The 15782-nt window shown below is 39.6% G+C and overlaps 1 protein-coding gene across 1 annotated transcript; it reads right to left on the minus strand.

Annotated features, from left to right (window-relative positions):
- Nucleotides 1-619: 619 nt before the first annotated feature.
- Nucleotides 620-14125, minus strand: ncmap (non-compact myelin associated protein). The gene is made up of 5 exons (XM_088932857.1): nucleotides 13841-14125; nucleotides 7226-7281; nucleotides 4999-5102; nucleotides 4159-4243; nucleotides 620-3607 (listed from the first exon to the last, which is right to left on the minus strand). The coding sequence occupies exons 3-5, from the start codon at nucleotides 5087-5089 to the stop codon at nucleotides 3343-3345; spliced, it is 441 nt and encodes a 146-aa protein (XP_088788983.1). The 5' UTR covers nucleotides 5090-5102; nucleotides 7226-7281; nucleotides 13841-14125; the 3' UTR covers nucleotides 620-3342.
- Between the last annotated feature and the right edge of the window lie 1657 nt (nucleotides 14126-15782).

A 15782-nucleotide genomic window follows, 5' to 3' on the forward strand; every position in this document is an offset into this window, starting at 1 on the left:
TCACCCTCAACAGACTGATAGCAATGCAGGTACGAACAGACAGGTCTGTGAAGGTTATTTGCACTCCGTACGCAAAATCACTCTGCTTTGAGTGTGTTACAAACTTGTCAATGTGCTGAAGATGATTCATTACTTTCCAGCGTCATGATAGACAAAACTGACAATCATATCGTGTTGTAGTGGGATGAGGACTCGTCAGTTTCCCTAAAGACCATGAGCCTCACAGATCGGAGCAGCAGTGTGAGTCACGGTGCAGCAGCAGAGCTCCAGAACTAATCGCAAATTTAACTGGTAGATCTTTTTTTAACAGGTTCACAAGACGATGCCGATGATGAGGGATGACGTATAAATCGTGATTCCCTCTGTGTATGTCTGTGCCTACATTCTGGGTTCCACAGTCATACAGTTCCAGTGCAGCAGATGCTGGCAGAAACCCCTGATGTTTACCCAGGTGTCCTCACTGCTCAAATCCTCCATGAGTTTAAATCAGACTTCAAGACTTCAATCTTTCCACAGAAAATAATCTTTTAATGCTACAGTGGTTTCCGAACTTACATAATCATCCAGAGCTTTGTCACATACTTTATAGAACAGTATAACTTGTCTAACATCACCCAGACACAGCACATGATTTTAAATGACAGGCTGTTTTGTTTCTAGAAAAAGACAAATGTGGGGGAAAAGGGGTTAAGAATACATTCTGGAAAGCCATGTTTTTTTGTAGTCCGTGGAGTACAGAGATCCTACCTGGACATTGAACAATTGTAGTCTTCCCCAATAATAAAGGATTAACTGGAAGTCCTCGACCCTTATAAATTTAGCCAATAACTATAATTCTTTTTTGTAAGATTTGAAATTTTCCACCCCAACTTATTGGGAATCTCCGATGGTTAGTCAATATGGCTCACTTCCGCCACCCTTTGTACTAGCATGGAGGAGAGGAGGCCATCTCTGACTCCCTGAAACATGCACTGATCCTGAGCTGTCCATTTCTCATTCAGACCCAGCTTTGAGGGGAGAGTGTCACAGCTCTGAGAGCTCATTGGCCAATCCGTAAGTCACATGGGCCACTCCTGTGCACCAACCAGGGGAACTGCTGGCCACTCAAGCTCCACCCAGCTGGGCAGGGCTCACTCATGTGCTGCCATTTTGGGAGTTTCATTTACATAAGGTCAAGCATCTACCCTAAATCATACATGAGCTATGATGTCTGGATTAATAGTTCAAATGATAAATCTCTCAAATGCCAGTGAAACAAAAAAGGGAAATACCAATATAGTCGGGAATATAGCATTGGAAGCTGATGCAAAGCAAGACAAGGTTTCTCTTCAAAGGAAGTGGGGATATCAAGCCTTCTAGGATGACAGTTGCATATGTAAACTGTAATTTTTATGACAATATAATGCAATTTCTTTATTATAAAAGCAATATGTTTTCTGAGAGGACTCCATACTTTAAATAAAAGCTCCATTTATTTATTCTTCTTAAAAATTAGGACACAATACTTCTTACTGTGGCTTATTATTCCAACACCAGCAGAAAGCAAGCATAATTGCTCGACATTAAATCCAGCCTGTTATTAGAACATGTAACACTATCATTGCATAGACATTGATTTCAATTATATATACATATACAGTAAATATTGAATAATTCAGTCTAGTGACATTTCTTGATGCCAGAGAGCAGTTCTGGATACATAACCATGTTAGAAAAATCTCCCGGCTCAAGTTGATCACAAGCAACATCTTGTATTGATGTATAAAGGTTCTTTGTACAGTTATAGCCATGTGCTTTCATTTTAGGTTTACTTATACTGTACCTATAAGTTGCCTTCCTCTTCAAAACACCCGCAAGCATTGCAAATAAAGTCTATTTTTTACAATATCAGGATCACCAGACTTTCACCAGGAAAGCAGGTTGAAACGTTTCCCATTTCATTACAAAAACTGAAAACATAAATCCTACATAAAGGTCTATATAGATGCAGAACTTCCTCTAAAGCACTTTATTGCACGCTATTGTCACCTGCCTAACGCAAGTCTGAGAAACAGTAGAGAGGACATGAATTGCTTTATTACATGGAAATCAAGGTCATTTCAATTACAAAAAATGAACAGAACATCAACCAGGAATGAATGCTTCAGCCAGGGGGGGAGAAAAAGGAGATAAAATCCTTGATTTTGTTGAAAAGGCTCAGATTAAACATCATCTGAATGAAAGGACTTATACCTGCTTCCAGAGTGACCCAGTACAGTGTATTTTACAGGTTATTAACCTAACCCTAATCCTAAATCACCTGTTTCTAATGATTGGGAACGCCTGTTGGACTGGCATTCTGTCCAGGGTGTTGTCCCACGCTGGGCCCTGTGACTCCAGAATTGACTCCAGTTTGCTGTGACCCTGAACAAGAATAAGCAGCTTTCTGATGGACTGATGGAATGTTAATATGGTAATTATGAGTTATAGATGAAATAAGCAAGTAATTTGTTCCGTTACGGCAGATAATTCTGAAACAAATCACTCCTGTGTGTCCAACCTTTTTTCAAAGCCTAAGAGATACAACATAATCCTAAACTTCTTTTAGGGTCTCTTTCTTAACCTAAGAGTGGCAAAAAAACACCAGATTCCAAACAGCGCTGAACGGCATTGAGGTTTTTGACCCAAACAATCTTTGCTAACTTGTTAATACTTTTAAAACGTGTCCTGTTTAATAGATCACAGTTAATTTATTCTAGGTTCTTCAAAGTTTGTGACATACTGCAGTCCTTACCCAGAAAACCCTGCACCAGGGATGGAGACCCCTGGTCTAACTTATGGCTGAAACCTTCTGGGTTTCAAAAAGGAAACATTTTAGCTCAGTAGCATTGCGGTCCAATCGAGACACTGTACACACTGTCTAGATACATCCCTTTTAACAATGAGGGCTTTTACAGATCAGAGAAAGGAGAACAATAAAGTTCACAAAACCTAGAAAAGTTCTGTGGTGGTAGGCAGTGCCACTTTCTGAGTCCGACACTCATTGACTACTAGTATGCACAACACTTGGATACACAGCCATGGAAACACTGCTGGTGAACACTAGAGTATCACAGCACTTTAGCCCTGTTGCTCACAGGTTTAAAGATTTCAAGACCTGTTTTCCGTCTATTAAGTGTCTGGTTTGCTTCCTTCCAAACAGCATGGGAGTTTTTCAATGCAGTGCTCTCAAGGACAGGACCGAGGACCGAGCAGCTGGTACTGGCTCAGTTATGGGTGTGTATCCTAAGAACGTAGTGAACTGCACAGTTCCAGAAGACTTTAGACTTGTTCCACGGCTCCACCAGCTTTGCTGCTGAGACGTTATGTGTTCTCCAAGGAAGAGGAGCTGTGCACAGACACCGGAGCAGGCTCGGTGTCTGTGGCATAGAGGACAAAGACGTTCTGGTGCATCTCCACCCTGGGGAGTCTGAACCCGTTTTCCAAGATGCCATTTTCATTTCGATACTGGCTTCCTGAAGCAGAGCTGTTGCCGCCCAGATTCCCCATGGGCAGGTTGGTCTGAGCTGTTGAGGACCACATCTTCTTGCGAGACTTTGACCCCAGTACCCGTGAGACACGCGTTTTCCTGTGGCGGGAAAAAACAAAGAGGAGACAATTCTGTTTCGGGTTATGGGGTAACGACTACATTTCCTTCTCCTGCAGTTTTTAATTTTTGTCTAATGTAACAGGGAAACTGGGAAACAGATAAATTGAATGAAACAGACTGAGTGTCCATTTGACAAATCACACGGAGCAGAATAGATGTATATTGTACTTATTCTAGACCCCAGGAGTTACTGATCCTGTTGCTCAAGCCCCACACATATGCAGGTTTTAGCACAAGTTTGCACTGAACTCCTAATTGACTTGATAATTGGGTTAATTCAAACTGTATGTCCATTTTTGGCTTTTACCCACCATAAAATCACAAGTTAGGTATAATTAAGACTTTGTAAATCTTAGCACAGAATTGTAATAAAATAGTAATTCTCAGCAATCAAACATATTTCCAGTCAGAAATCTAAAAAGAGCACAGGGCTACATACAGTAGCTATTAGTTAGGAATTGTTTATGTAACTGGAACTTTAGCGTGAAATATTTCTGTAGTTGTTTTTTTTAATAATCAGAATATCTTACCTGTTATATATCATTAATATGATCAGGATTATTGCAAGTATGATAGTAATCCCAACAACAATTACAGCAATCATAGCCCCCGAACCTGAAAAAAACAGACAGCAGTTTTAATACAATATTTTTGTCTCATGAGTCGTTTGTACCTACCTGTACAAGTGTAGGATCACAGTGTCTTGAGAAATGATCCTACAATATTCTACAGGTTAAATCATGATGAACTTTGGGTTTTAGTGTCTGAAGTCACAGTTAACTTAACAAAGAGGATCTAAATGATTGTGGTGAAACACTTGGCACTGAAAAACGTTACACAGGAGCAACTACTTCCTAACGTGTTTTGCATTAATAACTTGGTGTTATGGAGTAAGCTGAGCAAAAACTCATTTACAACGGGACCATAGGAGTTCTTCACTTCTACTTAGAAATGCAGACATCTGCCGTCAGTACTCCTTACCTTGCATTTAAACACACACCTGCTGTATGTGACACGTCAGAAATAACTGTTGCATGTGATGCCTCAGTAGTAACTGCAAGGCAGGGGCAACATTATCAGCCATCGTGCCAGAAGTGGAAACATTTTCTGTGATTCCAATACCATTGGTAATGGTCCCTCAGACACCCATTCATGGTAATACCATGGCTGGACCCAGATTATAAACCCCTCTGTAACACTGCTGGAATGCAGGATGGTGTGGGGGCTACAGCTTGTATTTGTCTTCTCCCATTGTCCTTTGGAAATGGCCGTTTTTGTCACAAATTAAACACATCCCAGACCTTCACCGAACTGTGCCGTTCTGGAAACCCTACAAGAAACAAGCAAGCGATGCAATGCTGGCGTCTTACTCTGAATGAGAATCTGCTCTCTGGACATGGTGGTGGTGTTCAAGGGAGCTGTGGTGACACTCGGCACTGGCTGTACCGTTGTACCCTGCATCTTCAGGAGCCTCCTGGAGAAAAAGAAAACATTTAAAACTGAACCATGTGTTTTTAATAAAATAAAAGAAATCTCTGCCAGGTGAGTTCTCATTTTCCCTTTTAGAAAGGTGTTGAGATTTTAACTTTGGACACGACAGGAAACCGGGTGAGTGACAGTGCACCTGTGCAAAGACAAGGGCGCGGTTCAAAGAAAATATCAGCCAGATTAAACAGGAGGACTGGCCATCCATTTTCTAACCACTTCAACCAACACAGGCTCTACCCTGGCAGGCAACAGGATAGGGTGGGGTACACCCTGGGCAGGACGCCAGTCCATCCACGAGCAGACACAGACACTCACACACCCACACCAGGACCGGCCTTCCCAGAATTCACCTACTAGTATGGCTATGGACTGTGGGAGGAAACTGGAGCTAAACTGGCATTCATAATGCACACCTCAGCATGTTTAATTATGCCAGAAGTGGTAGCAGTAATTGTTTCGAAAATTAATTTTTAAAGAGGTTTTAAAGATGTGTCAGGATGAGGAATATCCCCAGAGCCTACGTGACATGGAGAACTGCTCTGTGTGAAAATAAGTAAACATCTCCTTGAAGAGACACACTCATTCCTAAATTAAGTCACAGGAATGAAGCCTCTTAATTACGCACTTACTTTGACAAGAATGATATTCCCTTTTCCTGTCAGAAAAAACATCCTATTTGTTCTTGGTGGCTCTACGCACTGTACTATGCCATATAACTTTGGGTGCTTAAGATGTCAGTTTTTAATTACTTAATTGTTTGCAAGACTTGCTGTTGTGAATGAGTTGTTAAGGATTCTGGACTCAGAACTGGAAGGTTGTGTGATCAAATTCCAGGCGAGACACTGCGGTCGTAACCTCGGGCGAGGTCCTTCAGTCAAAGCTCTATAATAAAATACCCAGCTGTTGGAATTAGCAGAAATGTATGTTGCTTTGGATGAAAGTTTCACCCAGATGAATAGAAAATAACTAGTTAAAGGGTAGCATACGAGTTATAAGAAGTATAAGATGAGTTGATTAACAACTGACAGTGATGAGGGAGAATGAAATTGGATACATTTCAAGCATCCAAGCAGAAAAAACTAATGAAAGAAGGAAATCCATTCCTCCATCCACTGTCTAACTGCTTTGGCCAATACAGGATTGTATTGAAGCCATTTGACCCCTGTCATTCTAGCTGTTACACAGTAACACCTGTACTTAATGTGTCCACTTTACAACCATATTCATAGTAGTTCTTTAGGTACACCAGAGAAGGTCTGCACATAGCTATTACAGGCTTTAACTGCAGATGGACTTTAAAGTGCGTTGTATTTTTTGATTGTTAGTTAATATATGCACATTTTTGTTTTTTGGTCTGAGACCATCTTAACAAAAATATACATTTAAATCCAGTCAAAGTGAAAGTTTTCTGTTAAATGGAGGTGTTTCTTTTGCTTGCAGGCAGAGCTATTAGGCAATCATTACTGGTATAATAGATTTGCAATTTTGGTATTAGCATTTGGTATAAGCAATTTGCCCAATGAGGAAATCAGGCTCAGAATCACAATCAAACTCAAAAAATGTTCTGCCTTCTAGAAACATAGTATCTTTATGCCTGCTCCTTCTATATACCAAAACATGTGAGGATGGCTTCAAGTATAAGCAGATTTTATTTTTCTTGCCTTTTTAGACACCAGCTTCCCTGGGGTAGGGTTATAGGGTGCTTTAGATGACACAATATAGCTACCTGTGAACAGATTGCTCCCCTAAACTTTGTTCATTAAGAGCTAAACTTGCAACCTTTCACAACTAATTACATACGAGCACACCTAGAGATCCTGGACAGCCTTTGTATGTTTCAGAATCTGACAGAGCCAGAAGGAACTTTAAGAATGCAAGATGGAATGCAGTAATGACATGGAAAACAACAGATAAAAACGTCACATCTTTTACGTTTCGCATAAAGCTAATGCTGTTGATGTCAATGAAAAGGAAAAGAAGCATCTGATACATTCAAGTGCTTCAGGTCCCTTCTGTCAGAGGAGGTGGGGAAATGCCCCTTTATTCTGTTCAAGTTATGCTTTACAGGTAATGGGGATCCCCTCCACCACCTCCAGTGTGAAGACCCACCTGGATGATGCGACAGCAGCCAGAGTGCGCCGATACTCTCACCACACACCAGCTATCTGTAGGGAGAAGAACAGAATGATAAAGCCAATTGATGGATGGGGATTATTAGGAGGCCATGACTGTTGAGGTCAACAGGAAACCAGGGATAACACCTCTACCCTTTTCGAGAATCACCCTGGGAATTTTTTAATGACCACTAAGAGTCAGGACCTCAGTGTTATGCCTCACCCTGATGTCGTCACCTTTTTATTACAGTATCGTCTTTTTATATGGAGGCATTAGGACCCACACACTGCAGGGTGAGTGCCCCCTGCTGGCCCCACTAACACCTCAAATTACTGACATATCTGCACCTTACATTGTTTCATTTCCCAGTGCAAATTCCTTTAGAGTCTCAGAGTTTCTGGTTAGGGGCTATGGTATTGTACATTTGGAGTTTATTAAACCATTTGTCGATGACACTCTATATGATGTTTATCGGTTTCCTTGAATGAAAGGTTTAGATAAATAATACTATCGAAGTACCTCAACAGTTATAAGCATTTTCAAAGACAATAGAAGTGATATTACAGCCAATACCTAAATATACAGTATTCTAAGCCATTATACAAAGTCTGTAGTATAACAAGCATTTGAAAACAGCAAATATATGGTAAACCTTCAGAAGAGAATGTCATCAGGGAAATATTAAGGAGTTCCTGTGAAAATCTGAAACACAGAAAACATTTAACAAGGTTGGATCTTTTTTAATTGATTCAATTGGACAATTTTGGTGTTTTTCACAAATGCCCATATTGTTCAATGCAACAGTGAAGACCATCAGGAAAAGCCCTGTGCTTGCTCCTTAGGTGCATTTTGTATAGTCTATACAAGCAGACACATCTTTGAAGATTGCATCTGACCCTGTTTGTTACAGATGCTGTCAAGGTATGGCTGATTCCTATCTGCATGTGTTTTGGGAGTGCCCAGCAGTAAATTACTTTTGGTTACATGTGACTAATATTCTTTAGGATGTGACTGATGTAACTGTGCTTCTTAGCTCTTGACTGCTCCTGTTCAATGACAGTTTCCAAGTTGCTATAAATCTTCAGACACATAATAAAAATCAATTCTACAAGGTTGGGTGGAGATTCATTTGCAGACATCATTCTATACAAATATGCAGGGCTAGAATACACTCTGACAAGTGAAACCAGGGATAACACCTCTACCCTTTTCGAGAAACACCCTGGGAATTTTTTAATGACCACTAAGAGTCAGGACCTCAGTGTTATGCCTCACCCTGATGTTGTCACCTTTTTATTACAGTATAGTCTATGGTCACATATGCTTTTTCCCCCATTTAAAATTGAATTTTGTATGAACTCCCCATTCTTTCTTTTTATCTGCTGTATTTTATTGTTTTGACTCAAAATTAATTAAAAATGCTCAAATACAGATAAACACCATTCAATCATTTTGAGAAATTTCTTGCTATGTAAGTTGCCTGCCTACAAATCTGAGTTAATAAAATAAAATTAAATGTATTCAGGAAGTCACAATGCTGACTGTGTTTCTTTAAACAAAATACTTCAAAGGTGTCAAGACCTTCACAGGCATTATAAAACAAGTAGTTCAGGTGGGTAGCTGCATCAGCATGCGTAGGCTACAAAAGAACAAGTTAAAGGTTTATTCCATGCTGAAAAGAGAAGAAAGGAGACACAATGTTTCAGCTGTGAAGCCTTCATCGGGTGTGACACTATTATAAACCATTATAAAACAAGACTGAATTGACAAAAAGGAAGGGAATTTTTCGTTCAAAAGCTCTGTGTAGATCCATCATTCCATGTCATCTTAATAACAGATATATGAAGTTTTTACCTGCCTCATTAAATATTATTTTATGGCTTTTAATTTGCAAATTTGATGATTATGGGATAATCTATTTAAAGCACAAAGTGATTTGGCTATTTTCTTAAGCCCTGTTCTTAAAACAAGGCTTTAGCCTTCACCCAAAGAAATGATGGGCAGTGAAAAACAGGTGAATTGAAGGGATCAGTTCCATTTTAGCGTGACCTCTTTGATAAAATAAACTATTCTCAGGATAAGAAACCAGAGAACCAGTCTTTTTAGGCCTGTGTCCATTGTGTTTCAGATATGAATCGGAAAAGGGATTAAGGTTTCTAGGCTATAAGCTCTCTATCCAGTTTTGAGAACGTTCAGAAACAAATGATCATTGTTAAGTCAAAGATCAAACCACACTGTGCATAAAGACCTCTTTTCAGAGAAAATACCATAGCGTTATTTATAAAGCTCTCCCTCATGTTGTTACGAATTTGATACATTAAAAAATGCAAACATTATTCTGGACAGGCTATATGCATATTCAGTATACTGTATGTCTGATATTCTGGAACCATTATCTATCAGAGGCTGGTTTTGAGCAGGTTGGCTCTTTCTTAACATTTATATTTTATTTTCATTATTGGTATACATTTATAAACTATGCTTTATGCGTTAAATGATGCCATATACTGACATTACCAATCAATTTTTACAAGCGTTGATGTCCATAATTATCTTCAGGTTGTCACTGAAAATCAAAATTTGTTCTCCAGTGAAGTACCTCTTTAAATAACCAAAGGAATACATCAGAAACAACTCTGTATTGATTAATAGGTGGGACGCTGGATGGTATGAGAGGGAAAATTGGCCTTTCTATTCAGCAGAAGTTTTTCATGTTCAAACCTAAAGCTTCTCCAAAAGAGAGCACCTCAGATTTTTAAGCCTTTTCCCACTTATTGGACCTTAAGCAGAACTCAGGTGCTCCAAAAGAGAACAAAATCCCATAAGCAGAACCAGATACCTGAGACCCAGAATAAAACGTGCTGGATCATGTATTAGCAATAGATTGGGACAGCAGTCAACACCCAGCTAATTAAATTCTTCACAATTACGCACATGCAAATTTGCAGTTTCACATGAGCAATTCATTTGTCCACACTGATGGGGAATAATGCAAGATAACTGCACAAGGTTGCTGAGCAAAACATTTATTGTGCTGCAAGACAGAAATAAGAATCTTCTGTGTCGTTCATTTTAGATGGCCCATTGCATAGTGATGTAAGTAAGCATCTTCCACTGCTCTGTCTCGCTGTCCTATGGCGAGCTACCATGTAGCTGCATGTAGCTGCTACCATGTAGCTGGGAAAGTAGCATGAGGAAGGAGAACAAGAAAATGAGGAAGCAGAATTAAATAGAAAACAGAACCATGAGAGAATCTAGCGGAGACCCATCTGATTTCCTACAGCGGTTTTAAAGGTTTTGATTTAGAAGTGCAGCAGACATCCCACACAAAGCGCCTGCTCTTATCCAGTGCATTCACCTGTGGCACATTCCTGAAATGAACTACACGCATGTTCCAATAGAATGCTTCAAAATGACTGGCAGGGCACAAACTTAAATGCATCATACAAAGATAATTACAAGGTGTGCTCTGGCAACAGCTCATTGGACTAGATACTGCAGAACCGTTTGGTTTATACAGTCATATTAATACACCCAAGAAAATACACCCAAATTATTTTATTGTCATAATGCTTTAAGTTCATTTAAACAGGTAAGTGCAGGCTAAAAGCCCCATCCTAACTCTGGCTAGTGATAGGTTAGTGGTATAAGAAACTGCTATTTGATTAATCAAAGCCAATGGGCTTCTATTAACCAATCTTTTATTTCCTAATGCCTTTTGTCTGTAACCAACTCGAATCCTGCTCAAATCATAGTACCAAGGTGGTGATCAAAATAAAAACACGGGCTCTGTAGATCAACAAAGTCCTATATTAATACAATATCAGATGCAATGTTATAGATCCAGCTCCAAGCTATACTTGAAATATACAGCAGCATTTCTGCTAGGAGAGGAAAGGGTTAGCAACCTGAAATAAAGACTTCAGAAAGACACACACTGGAGAAACCATTAAATAAACCATTACAACACTTTTTCTTTTAGAATTGCAGATATTTTTAAAAAAAGGGGCTCTTGTGGAGAACAAAAGACACACTGTTCAGCTGCACTTTTCCTGAGTCACCTTTATTATCTTGTTTTCGCATGACATTATTTGGAATATTTTAAGAAAGAAAAGCTGACTCTCCACATTTACAGTATTTGGTAACCACATTTAACTTCCTCATTACATACTGTAGGAAGCATCAGTCAATTTCCCTGTTTCTTTGTTAACTTAAATGTCATATTTCAGTCGATCCTTATAGATGGATGGTAGCTCGTGTACCTGCGTAGCACACGTAAAGGAATTCATATCTATAGCAGAGCAAATATCACCCCAATACAAAAGACTCAAAAAGGTACAACGCTAATCAGAATTTAAAAAAACAAAGTCAACAGTGAAATTTCATGATGGTGTTAATGATATTCAAATATCTACTTTTTTAAAATAAAATATTTGGTAATTATTTTACGCAAACTTTGAATACGACGTTTCTGAAAAATGTACATGTCATGTGATTCTCCCAATCATAAAGATGCTCCTGACCTGTTATGAGTTTTTTGTGGAAAATGCCTTTTAAAGGCAACCGTGAACTGAAACGATGCTTTTACCTACACTTTGCCCATTAGTGACACTTGATATCACTTACTCTAACCCACTTCTTTTGAGCTCTGGAATATAACACTCTGGAAACAGGTACTGTCATAAACAAAATCTCAAGCTCAGCAGGAGCCAAGGTCAATATTTGAACAGTCAACCAATGTCAAGAGAGGATTTATAGGACAACAAAAGCAGCTGCTAGTTCCCTTTTTTATTTATTTCAAAGTAATTTATTAAGTGAACACTGAACAGCAACAGCTTAATTACCTGCAAGATGTACCCTCGTTTGGTTGGTATGTCAGTTATTAGTCACTCCGACCTCTAAAAGTGTTCAAATCTGCAAAATCATTCAGTCTGTGAAAATTATTTTTAAAAAATCTTCCTTTACTCACGTAAGAATGAATGAGTTTCCCCTACAGTATATTCTTTAGATCAAGAATAAAATCAGGGAAAAATCTAAAGTACATGATCACATTTTGTGTGTTTGTCCAGCTGGGCCTGATTTTTGCCCTTAACAAGAAAAAAATCATTCGGGTCAGTGTCGACGACTTAATATGTTATGAACTGTCAAATTGCACATTTCTGCTTATTTGATACACTCAGGCATGAAGACTAGACTAGATTGACTAGACTGGATCTGCCCATCAGAGGACAGCATGTCTCTCAAAGTTGCAGCTACAAGTTCAATACATGCTATAAACGTTAACACAGGACTTCCCTTATATTATTGAAGCTTATGTAGATGGTAGATGTTTTAAAAAAACATTTGTTAAGTTGTTTCTTAGAAATGGAGCCAGATTTTTATTTTCATTTGTAAATGGTCTCATCGAATAAAGCAAGCACAGCGTGCCTTCAACCAAAATGCTAACATAACTTACTTATATGACTTACTTAATGACTTACTGTATGTACTGTAAAAAGGAAAAGGCTACAACTGTATTTTGAAAACGTTCAAGGCTGAGAGAGCTGAGAGATAAATGAGAAACCGGGAAAATGACTAAATTACACATGAGCCTGTACCTCATCAGGAAAAAAACTTAAGTAAAAAGATAATTCGCCTTTAAGCGAGTTTCGCAAGTGTCCAGAGTCGTAGCATTTGTAATGAATTGGGCAGCGGATTTTACAGGCACGGTGCTGCAAGCGAGAAGGCCCTTGTGTGGAGTCTGCACGCAGGCTGTGTCCCAAGGCCAGGAGCAGAGCCGTACACGCAGTGAATCCTTTAAACAATCTGGAGATAGAGCATTCGATGCTTTATTCGTGAGTGGAGAGCTCACTCCGTGTAATTGCATGTGGAGCCAGACGATTTAGAGATCGCCTGATGCCTCACTGCAAGGTGATCTCAGGTAGTACAAGCGCCGCATTTCATTTACAAATGTCTCACAATATCAACCAATTCATGGATGCTCTTCGGTAACAGTATTTTGTTTCTGTAGTATTATAGCGACAATTCTCAATTCGGCAGGATCGATATCACGTTTTAAAGACATGTTCACGATACCTGGTGAATCACAAGTTCAACAGAGCAACAGGCTTTACTAAGACAGTACCCAATTGTAATGCAGAGATCAGATTTTTTCCTGTGAAGTATGACCTCAGAATAGACACTAGAACTATTGTTACAAGATTTGACTTATTTCATAATAGCTTAGGTTGTTATATAAAATATTCTTATAGTTTATAACCAGCGCAGTATTTGTTTTTTGTTGTTTAACAAAAATCAAACAAGTCATAACTATTACCTATAAACAAGTTTAAATATGTAATAGCCATTATGCATTATATACAGATATATTTAAATACAAAATCGATTGTTACAATGTATTATTATTAATATATAATACCACCTAAACTAGAAAATACAAGAAATGTTTCCCTCATAGAAGCGAAGGAAAGGAGATATCTGAACTTTCAGCTTCTTGACCTGTGTAACTTCCATTAGCCTATATTGTTTCTAACTTCAGATATAATCGGTAATACATGAAAAGATCGACGAGCTGCGAGATAAATGAGCATCAGACTCAACTCTCCTCACCTCTCCTGTCCCCGCAGGTGTAGCTGAGCTCCTGCCCGTCTCTGGAACTCCAGCTCAGTCTTCCTCCGGTCAGTACTCCGACCTCTGCCACCGCAGAGTCATAGTCGGACTTGGGGTTTAAGAAGGAGCGAGAGGCAGAGAAATTCCTCCAAAGCCTCCTCCTAGAGCCGATAAAAGTGTACAAGCTCTTGATGTGTGAACGCCATGGTGCTGTAATTCCTGTGAGAGCCGGTTTTTCTAGTTGAGCTGCCTCGGATCTGCGCTACAGGTGATCAAAGCGTTCAGCTATTCGGTTTAGTGTGTGTCATCCTATGGGCTTGTGAGCATGCACAGAGCCTGCCCACTGCCTCAGTGTCTTACTGACCGAGCAGCCACCCTGCTTCTCCGCTCACCGAGGTGTTTCTCAGTGTGACGTCAGGAGCGGGCGCACAAAGGTTGTGTGTTTGATAGATGCCAAACAGCAAAGATTTTATTACTCAGTGACCCCTGTTTGAGTGATTTGACGGGAGACGTAAAGTGGCAAGTAGAACTTAAATGCAAGTTTAATTAAAACTTAAGGTTTTTGTAGAGCAACGCCTGTCGTTTCCTTTGCTATCTCACTGTTAAAACAGTGAATGCCTTTATGCATCTCCTCGGGAAAGTGTCTTACACAACTAGAAATACGCACGGGAACAAATATGATTTACACCTACAGCAACACTCCGTTTTCTTTTCATCACGTCGACTGTTGGACCGTCTTTCCCGCTGAAAGCTTGTCCATTTCGCTAATCTTGCCACGGAAATGCTGTTCTTCTGTCATGGAAGACTTCTGTACCATTACTTTTTGTGTTTTAAAAATGACTTCAGCTCTTAGAAAGCTGGGATTTTTATTTTGTGCATCTGACGACTGGGATTGACAGCTCAGGAGGTAACCAAGTCGATTTTCAGATGGATATTCGCGCACTCTTCCACATCGCAGTCTTACAGCAACGGCCTCTGTCCAAATCCCCTGTTGGCGTTAAACCCCGAGACGTTTCAGCTGTTTCCACAGTGAATCATATAAAAAAGACTTTTAACAGTGAATAGTATCAAAGCTACTTACATTATTTTCTCTGTAGCAGGTTTTGTACGAGGTATGATAAGCCTCAGGCAGCTCAGAGAAAAGACTGACTTCCTCACTGACTTCTAAGAACTACACACAAGTGAACTAAAGGCTGCCAAGAATTCAAGCATACAGACTAGACTAGGCAAGACAGAAAGATGGATCGCTCAGCCTCAGAATTAGAGAAGTGTGTGATTCTGGACTATAAATGCACCAGATTGAATTTTTATTGCCCCATGGTTTGAGAACACAGTGGGTTTTCCCTCATGTGTACACTGACCACAGACGTGCCTGGCTTGATCAATTCATGTGCAACACTGTCAGAACATTCTATGTTCTGAAATGGGGTTGCTCTTTCAGTTGATATAAAAACGAAACATGAGACACTTTGAAACCATAGCTGTGGTGTCAGAAGGTCTGATAATTCTTTTAAAACAAAGCAGCACTCTGAGCTAGCATGTTGATCCTGCTGTTTGTGTTTGTGTTTCTTTCTTATGCCCCTGCGATTCCGGCTTGAGTCCTCTCTAAGATCAGAATGAGCTTGCAGGAAGATATTCCTTCAGGCGGCAGAAACGGCTATATTGTATAGCTGACAAATCACACACCTGCTTGGAATTGAAATCCACCAATTATTCAGTAGCCCCTCGAAGCAAGAACACTCTCCCGTTTCACGTAATAAGGCGTCAGGATACCAGCACCCTTGTCCAGGGTGCTATCATTGTTATCATTTGTTCCTGTAGACAACGGTAATAAGCAACCTGCACAGGGCTTCATGGGGTGATAAAAAGTAAAATTAGGGCCCAGATCAAATCAAAACATTGAGTCTGCTATTAATGATTGAACCTGAACTGAGGCAGTATG

Source organism: Atractosteus spatula, chromosome 14, assembly GCF_055471065.1.
Source record: "Atractosteus spatula isolate fAtrSpa1 chromosome 14, fAtrSpa1.hap1, whole genome shotgun sequence".
Taxonomy (NCBI): domain Eukaryota; kingdom Metazoa; phylum Chordata; class Actinopteri; order Semionotiformes; family Lepisosteidae; genus Atractosteus; species Atractosteus spatula.